This window comes from Canis aureus, chromosome 27 (genome assembly GCF_053574225.1).
Source record: "Canis aureus isolate CA01 chromosome 27, VMU_Caureus_v.1.0, whole genome shotgun sequence".
NCBI lineage: Eukaryota > Metazoa > Chordata > Mammalia > Carnivora > Canidae > Canis > Canis aureus.
Window position 1 is genome coordinate 20,159,166 of NC_135637.1, and position 12,729 is coordinate 20,171,894.

At 39.9% G+C, this 12,729-nt stretch overlaps 1 protein-coding gene across 1 annotated transcript in view; it reads left to right on the forward strand.

Annotated features, from left to right (window-relative positions):
• The window catches only part of ACADS (acyl-CoA dehydrogenase short chain), a 37,523-nt gene extending 34,933 nt beyond the window's left edge, over positions 1 to 2,590 (forward strand). The window contains exon 10 of the mRNA XM_077875931.1: positions 2,513 to 2,590. Coding sequence (XP_077732057.1) covers positions 2,513 to 2,575 — 63 coding nt within the window. The 3' untranslated portion in view covers positions 2,576 to 2,590. The remainder of the gene's footprint in view (positions 1 to 2,512) is intronic.
• The last annotated feature ends 10,139 nt before the right edge of the window (positions 2,591 to 12,729 follow it).

The window sequence follows — 12,729 nt, forward strand, 5'->3', positions numbered from 1 at the left end:
TGTCATTGGCACATTGTAAAATACTGTACGTGTAAAGCTTTGTTGATTGTTTTCATTCTCAGAACAAACTTTGGTGGCAGGCACTGTTAGTTCCACCTGGGATTCTTGGTAGAGGCAATGCAGACCTTCTCATCCTAGTGTCTATGTTTTGTAACCGCTTTTTCATGTTGCCCTCCCTGTCTCTGTGTGCTGCTTTCTGCATGATTTCCTCAGCTCTCTTGGGGTTTTAGTATTCAGTCTCCATATTTCAGTCCATCCATTAAATTCTGCTGTTGTTTTAGAATTTAGGAATTTATTTTGGGGTGCCTGGGTGGTTCGGTTGGTTAAACATCTGATTCTTGATTTCAGCTCAGGTCATGATCTCAGGGTCATGAGAGCGAGCCCTGTATCAAGCTCCATGCTCTGTGCAGAGTCTGCCTGAGAGTCTCTCTCCCCTTATCCTTCTCCCCTTTCCCCTAATCGTGCATGCACTCTCTCTCTAAATAAGAATAAAATCTTTAGAAGCTCATTTTCATACCCAAAAGATTTTAAAGATACAAACATATAAAGGAGAAAAATGTGATGTCAGTTGTACAGTGATTAAAGCAGCATGCTTGGAAGAATCATAAGCAGAGTTCATAACTGATACCTCAAAACAGGGATTTCTAAATTGTTTTTTTTTTTTCTCACACCTCTATTTTCTGCTTATTTCTTTCAACTTAAGTATGATGCTTTATTTTTTTGTAGGTGCCTTTAATCCAATTGAGGAAGTTCCTTTCTTTTGCTAGTTTGAAAGTTTTATGATGAATGGGTGTTGGATTTTGTTACATGCTTTTTCTGCATCTGTTTTTTTTTTTTTAAGTCTGTTGATATGAGTGACATTGATTAATCTTTGAATCTTTTTTTTTTAAATGCACGAGTTCAGTTTCTCCACATCCTCACCAGCACTTGTTTTCTGTGTGTGTTTTAACATAATAGCCATCCTAATGAGAGCATATGAAGCAGTATCACATTATAGTTTTAATGTGTGGTTTCTCTAGTGTGATTGGGCATCATTTCATGTGTTTATTGGCTATTTGTACATCTTCTTTGGAGAAATGTCAATTCAAATCCTTCACTAAGTTTTTAGATTAGCCTGTAGTTGAGTGGAAGAGTTCTTCATATTTAACCTCTTATCAGATACATGATTTGAAAATATCTTCTCCCATTTAGTTGTTTTCAATTTTTTATAGTATCCTTTGATGCAATCTTAATTTTGATGACATCTAATTCATCTATTTTCTTTTTATTGTTGCCTATGTTTTTTGGTATCATATCCATGAAGTTGTCAAATCCAATGTCATGAAGATTTTCTTCAGTGCTTACTTCTAAGAGTTTTATAATTTCAGTTTTTTTTTTTTTTAAGATTTTATTTATTGGGCAGCCTGGGTGAATCAGTGGTTTAGCGCCACCTTTAGCCCAGGGTGGAATCCTGGAGACCCGGGATGGAGTCCCACGTCCGGCTCCCTGCATGGAGCCTGCTTCTCCCTCTGCCTGCCCCTCCCCTTCATGAATAAATAAATAAAATATTTTTTAAAAAAAGATTTTATTTACTCATGTGCGACACACACATACACACACACACACACAGGCAGAGACACAGGCAGAGGGAGAAGCAGCCTCCACGCAGGGAACCCGATGCAGGATTCGATCCCGGGGCTCCAGGATCATGCCCTGGGCCGAAGGCAAGTGCTAAACCACTGAGCCACCCAGGGACCCCCTATAGTTTCAGTTCTTAAGTTTAGGACTTTGATCCATTTTCAGCTAATTTTATAAATGGTATAAGGTGTAAGGGTCCAATTTTACTCTTTTGCATGTGGATATTTAGTTTTCCCAGCATACTTTGTTGAAAACTATTCTTTTTCCATTGAATGGCCTTCTGTGTGAAGTTTTATTCCTAGACTCTCTATACTATTCCATTGGTCTATATTTATCCAGATGCCATTATCATACTGTTTTAACTTTGGTAGCTTTGTAGAAAAATTTCAAAGTTGATTAGTGTAACTCCTCCAACTTTCTTCTTTTTCAGGATTGTTTTGATTATTTGGGCCCTTGCAATTCCATATAAATTTAGGATTGGCTTCTCTATTTCTGCAAAGACTACTGGAATTTTGATACAGCTTACATTGAATTTGTAGATTCCTTTGGGAATGTTGGTGTCAACATTTAACATTTAACATTAAGCAATTTTTTTTTTTTTTAAAGAGTGTGAGTGCAGGTGGGGGAGGAGCAGAGAGAGAGACAATCTTAAGCAGACTCCATGCTCAGTGCAGAGCCAAACACAATGTTTGATCTCACAACCCTGAGATCATGGCCTGAGCCAAAATCAAGTCAGACATTTAACCGGCCAAGCCACCTAGGTGACCCAGCAATATTAAGTATTGTTATTCATGAACATGGGATATCTATTTCTGTTTTTTCTTTCAGCAATATTTCATAGCTTCAGTGTATATCTTTCATCTCTTTGGTTAAATAACTTTTGTTTTTTTTTAAGGTTTTACTTATTTTTTCATGGGAGACAGAGGCAGAGACACTGGCAGAGGGATGTGGGACTTGATCCCAGGACTCCAGGATCATGCCCTGAGCTGGAAGGTATACACTTAACTGCTGAGCCACCCAGGTGTCCCACTTTTATTCTTTTTAATGCATTTATAAATGGAATGGCTGTTCTAATTTCCTTTGCAGATTGTATCTGGTATGTAGTAATACAATAGATATTTATGTGTTGATCTTATACCCTGCAACTTTGCTGAATTATTAGCTGTAATAGCTTTCTTGTGGATTTTTTTTTTTTTTTTACATTTTCTCTATATACGACCATGTCATCTGTGACTAGATATAAGTTTTATCTGTTCCTTTCTAATTTGGATGCCTCTTTTTTCTTATCTCATAGGTCTGGCTAAAACTTCTAGTACAAATTTGATAACACCAGCGAAAGTGGGCATCCTTGTTTCACTCTTCATCCTAAAGCTTTCAGGCTTTGATCATTGCATGTGAGGTTAACTGTGGGATTTTCATAAGTACCATTTATCATGTTGAGAAATTTTCTCCCTGTTTCTAATTTTCTGAGAGTTTTTATCATGAAAGAGTATTGGATTGTCAAATGCCTTTTCTACACTAAGGAAGATCATGTGGATTTTTTTCCACCTTTCATTCTGGTAATGGTATTACATTTATTGATTTTCTTATGTTCAACCACTTTTGCATTCCTGGTATGAGTCCCATTTGGTCATTGTGAATAAATATTTTAATGTGCTGTTGGGTTTGGTTTGTTCATATTTTGTTGAGAATTTTTGCACCTATATTCATAAGGAATATTGGTCTGCAAATTTTTTTTTCTTGTGATGTCTTTAATTGGCTTTGGTATCAGAGTAATGCTGGCCTCATAGAATGAGATAGGAAGTGTTCCCTTCTCTTCTATTTCTGGAAAAATTTGAGGATTAGTGTTAATTCTTTGTTTAATAGATTCACCGGGGAAGCCATCCGGCCCAGACTTTTTCTTTTTTGGGAGCTTTATCATTACTCATTTAACCTCTTTACTTGCTAGAGATCTGTTGAAATTTTCTATTTCTTGAGCCAGTTTAAGTAATTTGTGTATTTTAAGGCATTTGTCCATTTTTTCCAGATTATATAATTTATTGGCATGTAGTTCTTGATAGTATTCACTTAAAATCGTTTTTATTTCTGTAAGGTCATTATTGAATGTCTTTAGTTTTAATTATTCTCTGTCAAAGGTTTTGTCACTTTTGCTAATCTTTTCAAAGAACCAACTTTTGGTTTTATTGATTTTCTATTTTTCCATTTTCTACTTTGTCTCCTCTTATCTTTTTCTATATGCTAGTTCTGTGTTTAGCTTGTTTTTTTTTTTTTTCTAGTTCCTTAAGGTGTTATTATTGATTTGAGATCTTTCTTAATTTTTTTTTAAAGTAGGCTTCATGTTCAATGTGGAGCCCAACATGGGCTCAAACTCATGACCTTGAGACCAAGACCTGAGCTGAGCTCAAAAGTCAAATATGTAACTGACTGAACCATCCAGGTACCCCAAGATCTTTCTTCATTTTTATTTTAAGATTTTTATTCATTTGTTCATGAGAGACACACAGAGAGACAGACACACAGGCAGAGGAAGAAGCAGGCTTCATGCGGGGAGCCTGATGTGGGACTCAATCCCTGGACTCCAGGATCATGCCCTGAGCCAAAGGCAGATGCTCAACCACTGAGCCACTCAGGCATCCCTCTCCTGACACTCTAATTACACATTACAACATTATATGTTAAACTAATTAATGTTGTCTTATAATTCACTGATGCTGTTTTTTTCCTAGTCTTTTTTTTTTTTTTCTCTATATTTTGTTTGTTGATAGTTTCTAGTGCACGGTCACTAATCTTCTGTAGTGTCCAATGTGCTTGTTCATCCAAACCAGTGTATTGTGTCTCAGACACCATAGTGTTTATAATTTTGACTTAGGTCTTCTTTATATCTTCTATTTTTTCTCTCAATCTGCTCATGATTTCCTTTACTTTTTTGGATATATAGAATGTATGCACTTATTCTAAATAATAAATAATTCTTGGGTCTGTTCTTATTTATGGGTTTTTCTCCTTTATGGGCCATATTTTCCTGCTCCTTCACATGTCTGGTAATTTTTTTATTGGGTTCCAGACACTGTGTATTTTACACTGTTGGATGTTTTCATTTGTATTCCTTAAATATTCTTGAATTTTGTTCTGTGACAGTTACATGGAAATATTTGGGATCTTTTCAAGGATTACTTTTATGCTTTATTAGATATATCCAGAACGTCTTTTCATCTATGGCTAATTTTCCCCTACTGTTGAGTCAATACCTTTCTGAGAACTCTAATTGATGCCTCGTGTGTTAGGTCTTTTTATTCTGGTGTTGAGAGTATGAAGTATTCCTAGCTATGTGTGAACTCCTGGATTGTTTTGCGAGTTCTTCCCTTGGCCTTGATAGTTTCTCATACACATGTACTAAAGTCAAAGGTGAATGTTTGCAGATCTTCAGTGATCTCTTTCTCTTTGAAATTCTCTTCTTTTACTCTGTCCCACAATTCTAGGCATTCCGGAATGCCTAGGCATCCCAAGGAAAGTTCTGTTTTGATATGTTCTCTCTGGTCCATGGTTTGGAAACTCTCCACATTGTAAATTGGGGGGAGTTGTGCAGCTTACTTTATTAGTTTTCCTTCTCTTAAAGACCACTGTGCTGCCTATTGTCTGAGACCTGTTGTTTCATATATTTTGTTTTAATTGTTTAAGGTGGGAGGGGTAATCTTTTTTTGCCCATTAATACTTAATGTAATTACTGATATGGTAGGATTTAGGTTGGTTATTTTGCTATTTGTTTCCTATTTGTCCATCTGTATCTCGTTTCTCTTTTCCTGATTTCTTTTTAGGTAATCAAATAGTTTTTAGTATCCTATTTTAATTCCTATTATTGGCTTTTTTAGTTATACCTTTTGCATTTTATTTTAAGTATTTGCTTTGGGGATTATAATATATACATCCTTAATTTTTCACAACCTACCTAGTTATTAATATTTTACCAGTTCACAAAAATATAAAAATATTGCAACCATATAGGCCCATTTACCCATCACCCATGTTTTATGCAATAGTTGTTATAGGTATTATAACTTCATATATTGCAAACCCACTATACCATGTTGAGTTTTCCACTCAGTTATAGGTATGTTAATGAAATTTAGAAAGGCTTTTATATTTAATCCATTGATATACTAATTGTATTAGTTATCTATTGCTTCATAGTAAGTTTCCTCATATCTTGGTGACTGAAAACAATAAACATTTATTCCATAGTTTCTGCAAGGCAGGAATCAGAATTGGCTTAGCTGGGTGATTCTGGCTTGTGGTTTCTTATGAGATTATAGTCAAAATATTGGCGGGCTGCAGTCTTTTGAAGGCTTGACTCAAGATGGAGGATCTGCTTCCAAGTTGTCACATCACAGCATATTGATGTGTCCCTTACCATATAGGCTTCTCCATATAGCTGCTTGAGTGACATTATGACATAGCATCTGACTTCCCCGTGTGAATGATCTGAGAGAGAAAGATGGAAGTCAGAGGTTTGTATTTTTGTTTTTGTTTTGTAAATTGAGATATAATTCTCATCCTGTAAAATTCACACTTTTAAAATACATATAGTTCAGTGGACTTTTAGTATACTCACAAGCTATGAAATCACCAGTTCAGTTTAATTCCAGAATATTTTCATCACCCCAAAAGGAACCTTGCATCTAGTAACTGTTATTCCCATTTCACTCTTCCTCTGGCCAGTCTCCTTTCTGTCCCTATGGATTTGTCTGTTTTTGACATTTGAAATAATATTTTAGGGGATCCCTGGATGGCTCAGCAGTTTAGTGCCTGCCTTCGGCCCAGGGCATGGTCCTGGAGTTCCGGGATCCAGTCCCACATCAGGCTCCCTGCATGGACCCTGCTTCTCTCTCTGCCTATGTCTCTGCCTCTCTCTCTCTCATGAATAAATCTTTTAAAATAATATTTTATGTGGCTTTTTGTGTCGGGCTTCTTTTATTTAGCATAATGTTTTCAAGGCTTATCTATGTTGTATTATGTATCAGCATTGCATTCTTTTAAAACATATATTTTTATTTGGTTCATCACTTTTTCTCTTCTGACAATTCCTATGTGTGCATTCATTGTAAGCATATTTTCCTTTATATTCTTTGACACCATTATAATCATTGATTTAAAAATCTTGATGTTAATCCTAACATCTGGGTATCTCCAAGTCAGTTTCCATTAATTACCTTTCTCTTCGGTATGGATCACATTTTCCCATTTTTCATTATGTGTAGTAATTTTGAATTATGTCCTGGATTTTGTAAATAATACATTGTAGAAATTCTCCTAAAGAATATTTTTATTTTTTAAAAAGATTTATTTAGGGATCCCTGGGTGGCGCAGCGGTTTGGCGCCTGCCTTTGGCCCAGGGCGCGATCCTGGAGACCCGGGATCGAATCCCACATCGGGCCCCCGGTGCATGGAGCCTGCTTCTCCCTCTGCCTGTGTCTCTGCCTCTCTCTCTCTCTCTCTCTCTCTCTGTGACTATCATGAATAAATAAATAAAAATCTTTAAAAAAAAAGATTTATTTATTTTATGATAGAGAGAGAGAGAGAGAGAGAGGGGCAGAGAAATAGGAGGAGGGAGAAGCAGGCTCTGTGCCGGGAGCCCGATGTGGGACTCGATCCCAGGACTCCAGGATCACGCCCTGGGCCAAAGGCAGGCGCTAAACCGCTGAGCCACCCAGGGATGCCCCTCTCCTAAAGAATATTTTAAAAGCAGACACTTAATTTGGCTGAACTCAGACTTAAAACTTTGATTCCCCTGTGGGAATCAGTGGGCAGCAGCTGGTATTTCTCCTTAGTTTTTGTAGCTGGCTACTTGGAGTCTGCTCTATAAGGGTGTATATTTGGAGATTAAAGATTTAGGCAGAGTTAATGCACAGAACATGGGGTGCTCTCTCTTTTCCGGGATTTACTCCCTCACTTTTTAAGGTACTGGGATCATCCTAAACCATTTCCTTTGGTTATTGAAGCTAAGATTGAAGGTTTCCTTCCAAGTTTTAACTACCCCACATGGTGGCAATTGGGGCCTGTCCTCAGGCAAAAGCCGTAAAAATGGTAACTCAGTGACATTTCCGTCAACTCCCCTCCAGTTTCTAATTTGGCTGCTCTTCACTGCCTTAAAGTAGTTGTTTTCATTTGGTTGAGAATTTATGGTTGTGGGTTGGATAAATAGAAGCTCTTCCACCATTAGCAGAAGAAGAACTTTCTTCACTGCTTTGTAAAAGACACTTTATTTTAAAGTTATTTTTAGCAGGAGGATTAGTTTGAATTACAGCCTATCATTGCTGGAGATCAGAACAGCAGCTGCCAGTTGTTTTCATTTATTTTTATGGTTTATTGTTTTAATGACAGCAAAGGGGAAATTCATAATTTTAACATTAAAATCTGGTTGCTTCAGATGCCTCAGAGATTTTTCTTTTGGTCCTGGCTCCTCCTTCCTAGGGACTCCTGATTTGCATAAGACTGTACTCTTGTTAGTAGTTGCCCACATTGTCACATTACAACATTAATATCTCTGCATATACCTCTGGATAGGAGTTGAGTCAGAAAAGTCCAGGCAGACCAAACTTTGACTCTTCCCTAATCAGGCTGGTGGTCCCTCACCTCCAACAGGACACTCTTGTTTAAGCCATCGGTCACATCTACAAAATCTGGGCGTGATTACTTTCTGATAAACTGGGCAAGGAGGTAGGAAGAGCTAGGCAAATTAACCTTGACATTCCTTTTTCTTGTATATAAAATGGATAATAAAATCTGCCTTCACTGTATCACGGGGTTTTATTAAAAATATGAGGTGATGACCAGTTTGATTTACAAAGGTGGAATATGCATTGAACTTGGGAAGACTAGAGCAGAGGTGGTTGCAACAATCATTACTCGCTTTGGGCAGTAAAGTTTTGGAGCCAGTAGGCCAGTCAGTCATCAGAGTGTCTAATGACTCAGCTGTATTTTTCTTAAGTTAATTTTTTAAAAAAAATTATTTTTTCATGAGACACACAGAATGGCAGAGACACAGGCAGAGGGAGAAGCAGGTTCCTCACAGGAGCCCGATGTGGGACTCAATCCCGAATCCTGGGATCACGACCTGAGCCAAAAGCAGACGCTCAACTGCTGAGCCACCCAGGTGTCCCTCAGCTGTATCTTTGGAGGGTGGGGGCTATCTGTAATTCTGTGCTGGGGAATAAGTACAAGTGGGTGAGGTCACAGGCCAGTGCTTAGAGCTAATTCTGCCACTTATCAGTTGGTCATCTTGGGGGGCTTGCTTGGTGAGTTCCTCTGTAATACTTGTGACAGTAGCGGCACACACCTCAGAGGACTCTTGTGTGGTGGTCCTGCTGTCTGGTGTGTGGCTATCATTTGCCAAGGCTCTCACCATCAAAATTCTCCATGTTGCATTTAACTAACTGTCCTAGTACTCTGAGCCCTTGGATCATGGTTGTTTCTCTCCTTGCTCCAGGTCCTCCTCTAATTGCTAAGCCTGGCAGTCATGTTCTCAGCCATACTATCAAGAGAAATGTTGGGCAGGGCTGAAGGCAAAGTCCAGGACTCCTCCTCTATTGCCAGGGCATTCCTTTGCTCAGCTGGAAACAGGGTCATTTAACCAGTTATTAATCTACACTGTCAATGATACCTCAGGCCTGACTTCCCCACCTTGTCCTGAGGATAATTTTCAAGTGCTTTGCTGAATCTTTCTATCTACTCTGGCTCCTGACCCTCTTCTATATCTTGTGGACTGACTTCAGCCAAGTGGCTTTGAATGACACTGCTCTTTATTTTTTTTTATTTTTATTTTTTTTTAATTTTTATTTATTTATGATAGTCACAGAGAGAGAGAGAGGCAGAGACACAGGCAGAGGGAGAAGCAGGCTCCATGCACCGGGAGCCTGACGTGGGATTCGATCCCGGGTCTCCAGGATCGCGCCCTGGGCCGAAGGCAGGCGCCAAACCGCTGCGCCACCCAGGGATCCCTGCTCTTTATTTTAAAATAGACTGGAAGTTTGACCCACTGAATCTTTTGTTCCAAAGGTATTCAAGAAAAGCCTACAGATTTGGGAACTAGTACAAGCCCACAATGACTGACAGGGTGGCTTCACAGTGCAGTGGTTAACTTTTCCCTTAAAACAAGTAGCAGGACTCTAAAGCACACGAATGTATAAGAGGGCATAGGTAGCATTTATTACAGAAAAGAAAATAAACACACACAAAAAGAGAAAACATCACCATTGGTTTGTTTGCAGAATCTGGTTAGAGGTTGATATCCTTGGCCTTAGGCAGCCAAAATGTTAAGGACCTATTAGGCAGAACCTATCCCAGTTATTGCAAAGAATAAGAGGCCTCTTGTAAGCACCGCTGTTTGTTTTCTGTGCTGGGGACACATCATGTTTCTGTCGTGAGTATTCTGCTCAGTCTCAGCTGCAAAAAAAATTTAGGCCTAAACTGACTAAGAATGGCTTAAGGAAGGCCCTACAGGCTTTGAGAGGCCACTCCTTAAACTTAACAAGGGTGAGGCTCACCCCTGGTCCCGCCAGACATCCTAGGACTTGCAGAGGTGGGAAACTGCTACACTCACTCACCCAATATCCCTGCTTTGTACCAAGTCCTTCAGTGTGTACAGGTAAATGTCAAGACCCTGAACTGGCCTAGTTTTATGGTAAAGATCCTATTATCTATGCAGAATCCAGTTTTGAAAGCCCAGACTAGGATTCAACTGCCAGGCCTCCATTCACCCATCAAGAGTGGAAAAGATCACCAGTTTTCTCAGTGATCAGCTGGAAGCATTTACAGAAGCTGTAGTTGTTTCAATAATCAAAGCTTGTGTATCTGTTTGAATCTGATTATTTTAATTGCATTCTAACACCATGAAGACCGGTAAATTGTGTAGAGTACATGAAAACAGGCCAGAAAAGTGCCTAGTATTTGTTCAGTACTTTAAATAAGGCACCTTCATCCCCAAGGCCCAGAAGGGCTTTCTCACTAACCCCAGGCCACATGTGGCTGTGTGAGGACAACTCTGACAGATGCCTAACCACACAGAATGTCGTGGGAGTCATTTTCCTACCTTTCACTATTGAGAAGATCTCAGTATTGAAAGCCTTGGGTAATGTACATTTCTACCTTTAAGACATACCAAGTTCTTTAGTTTTAGCTGCTCTACTGGCTAAACCAGAACTCTTCTCCTCCTCTTTCCTCTCAGTTTTGGCGATTAATTGTTCAGGTCAAAAGCTGTGGAGTCACCTTCCAGTCCCCACCCTGCAGTGTGGCAGCAGGTTCTTCCCACCTCCTAGTTCCAGCCACCTTGTACTGGACTGCCTAGCAGGAGGCCTACTGGCAGAAGAGCTCCGTGAAAACCTTGGTGAAAGCTGGACAGGATGGCAGCAGGGAGACCCACTAGGTGACATCTAGTGGCACAGGTCCCGATTGCACCTGTGGCTGTTGAAAGGCATGGGCACTGGAGTAGCGGAAAAGTGTCTCTCCATTCCCCAAGCTTCTGGGTAGGCCTGGGGTTCTTGGCCCAAGTGAGCTGGCCCATCAACTCTGGCCAAACCTGCCAACAGCCTTACGGAGGGCAGCACTCTTTCCACCACTGTCAAGTTAGCAAGACCATAATTTATCATACAGTGCTTTGTCATCTTAGAAGTCAGGGGTATTCCTTCCCATACTACCAAGTCCTTTACCTCTCTCTTGAAATTAGGTGTCTGCCTTCCCCAGGAAGCCTGTAAAGCAAGGCATAGCTGTCCCAGGATGTGTTACTATATACCTGCAGAAATGCAAGCGCTAGAAAGTCCAGGTGGGTTGAATGAACGGTATCATTAGAAGGTGGATAGGTAACTTGCACCTAACTTTTAGCCTTTGTGGATGAACCTTTTTCCATTGAAGACTGTGGATTTCTTCATTCTTCCAGTTGGTGGTGTAGCTTGTTTGGGGTGTTTTCTGCAGGTATACAGAGTGTTTGGCAGGCAGAGGAACTGGCATTCAAAATCTTGAGGCTGGAATGCTGGCACATGGCCACCTTACTGCCCCTTCTCCATCTCTTTGTTCTGTGGACACCCACTTCCTGTCTTTCATTCCTCACAAGGCAAAAGCCCACTGCCTGGCAGATTTCCCAGCTTCCCGTCTCAAGCTTTGTTTCCTCCAGTCCCTACTGGTTCCCATTCCTCTGTCGTTTTGGGATCCAGTGAGAATCTTGGGACTTCATGGGGGCTGGAGCACGCTCATGGAGTTCTCTATTTAAGGACCTCTCAGGAACACTGTTCACTTGCAAACCAGGAGCAAGTTACACAGTTTCTACCCAATAGGGGATAGACTTCTTGGAACTTAACTGATAGGGCAGCATCCAAATTGGAGGAGCCATAAACCAAGTCTGAGTCTGCTGTATGAATCTTTAATCACTCAAATATGTAAGAGCTCTATATAGCACACCAAAGTGATCACTATGAGAAAGCACTGCATAAAGTTAGAATTTCCACAACTGAACTGCTGGCTCTTACTTAGTAAGATTTCTAAACCATGCTGCATAGAGATAATGTGCTCAGTGCTTCTTTCAGTTGTAGTTTATACATGTGGTCAGGAGCACTGGACTTCTCCTGTACCACAGTGCAGGAAAAAGGGGTTAGCTATTTTTATAGCCTTGCTTTCAACTTTGTTGGGGGCATCCAGTCCTGTGTGTAAACATTCCCAGCTATGTGCCTTTGCTGTTTATAGGAAAGCCCAGAGTCATGGGTTGAAAGCTCTAGATTCCATTTGCCAAGGGTGAAATAAAATGGAGTCACTTAAGTCAAGGAGTTTTAAAAGGATCTGGGAGGCCATTAAGGAGGTGGGCCTTATGCATGTCCTCACCAGATGGAACCATGAACTTTTGAACTGAGCTAAACCGCAGATCCTCCCAAGGACTCTGCATGGATCTGCAACTGGCTACAGTAACAGACTTTTGTTTTGGGGGACAGTCTTAGCAACCAATTATGTTCAGCCAAGATTAGGCTTCTGCCACCACCAATCAGAATGCTTTGTAAGCAATATTGATGGCCTTTTTGTTTTAAAATAGCTTCTGGTTTTTGTTCCAGTGGGACATTATTTGAATTGCTACTG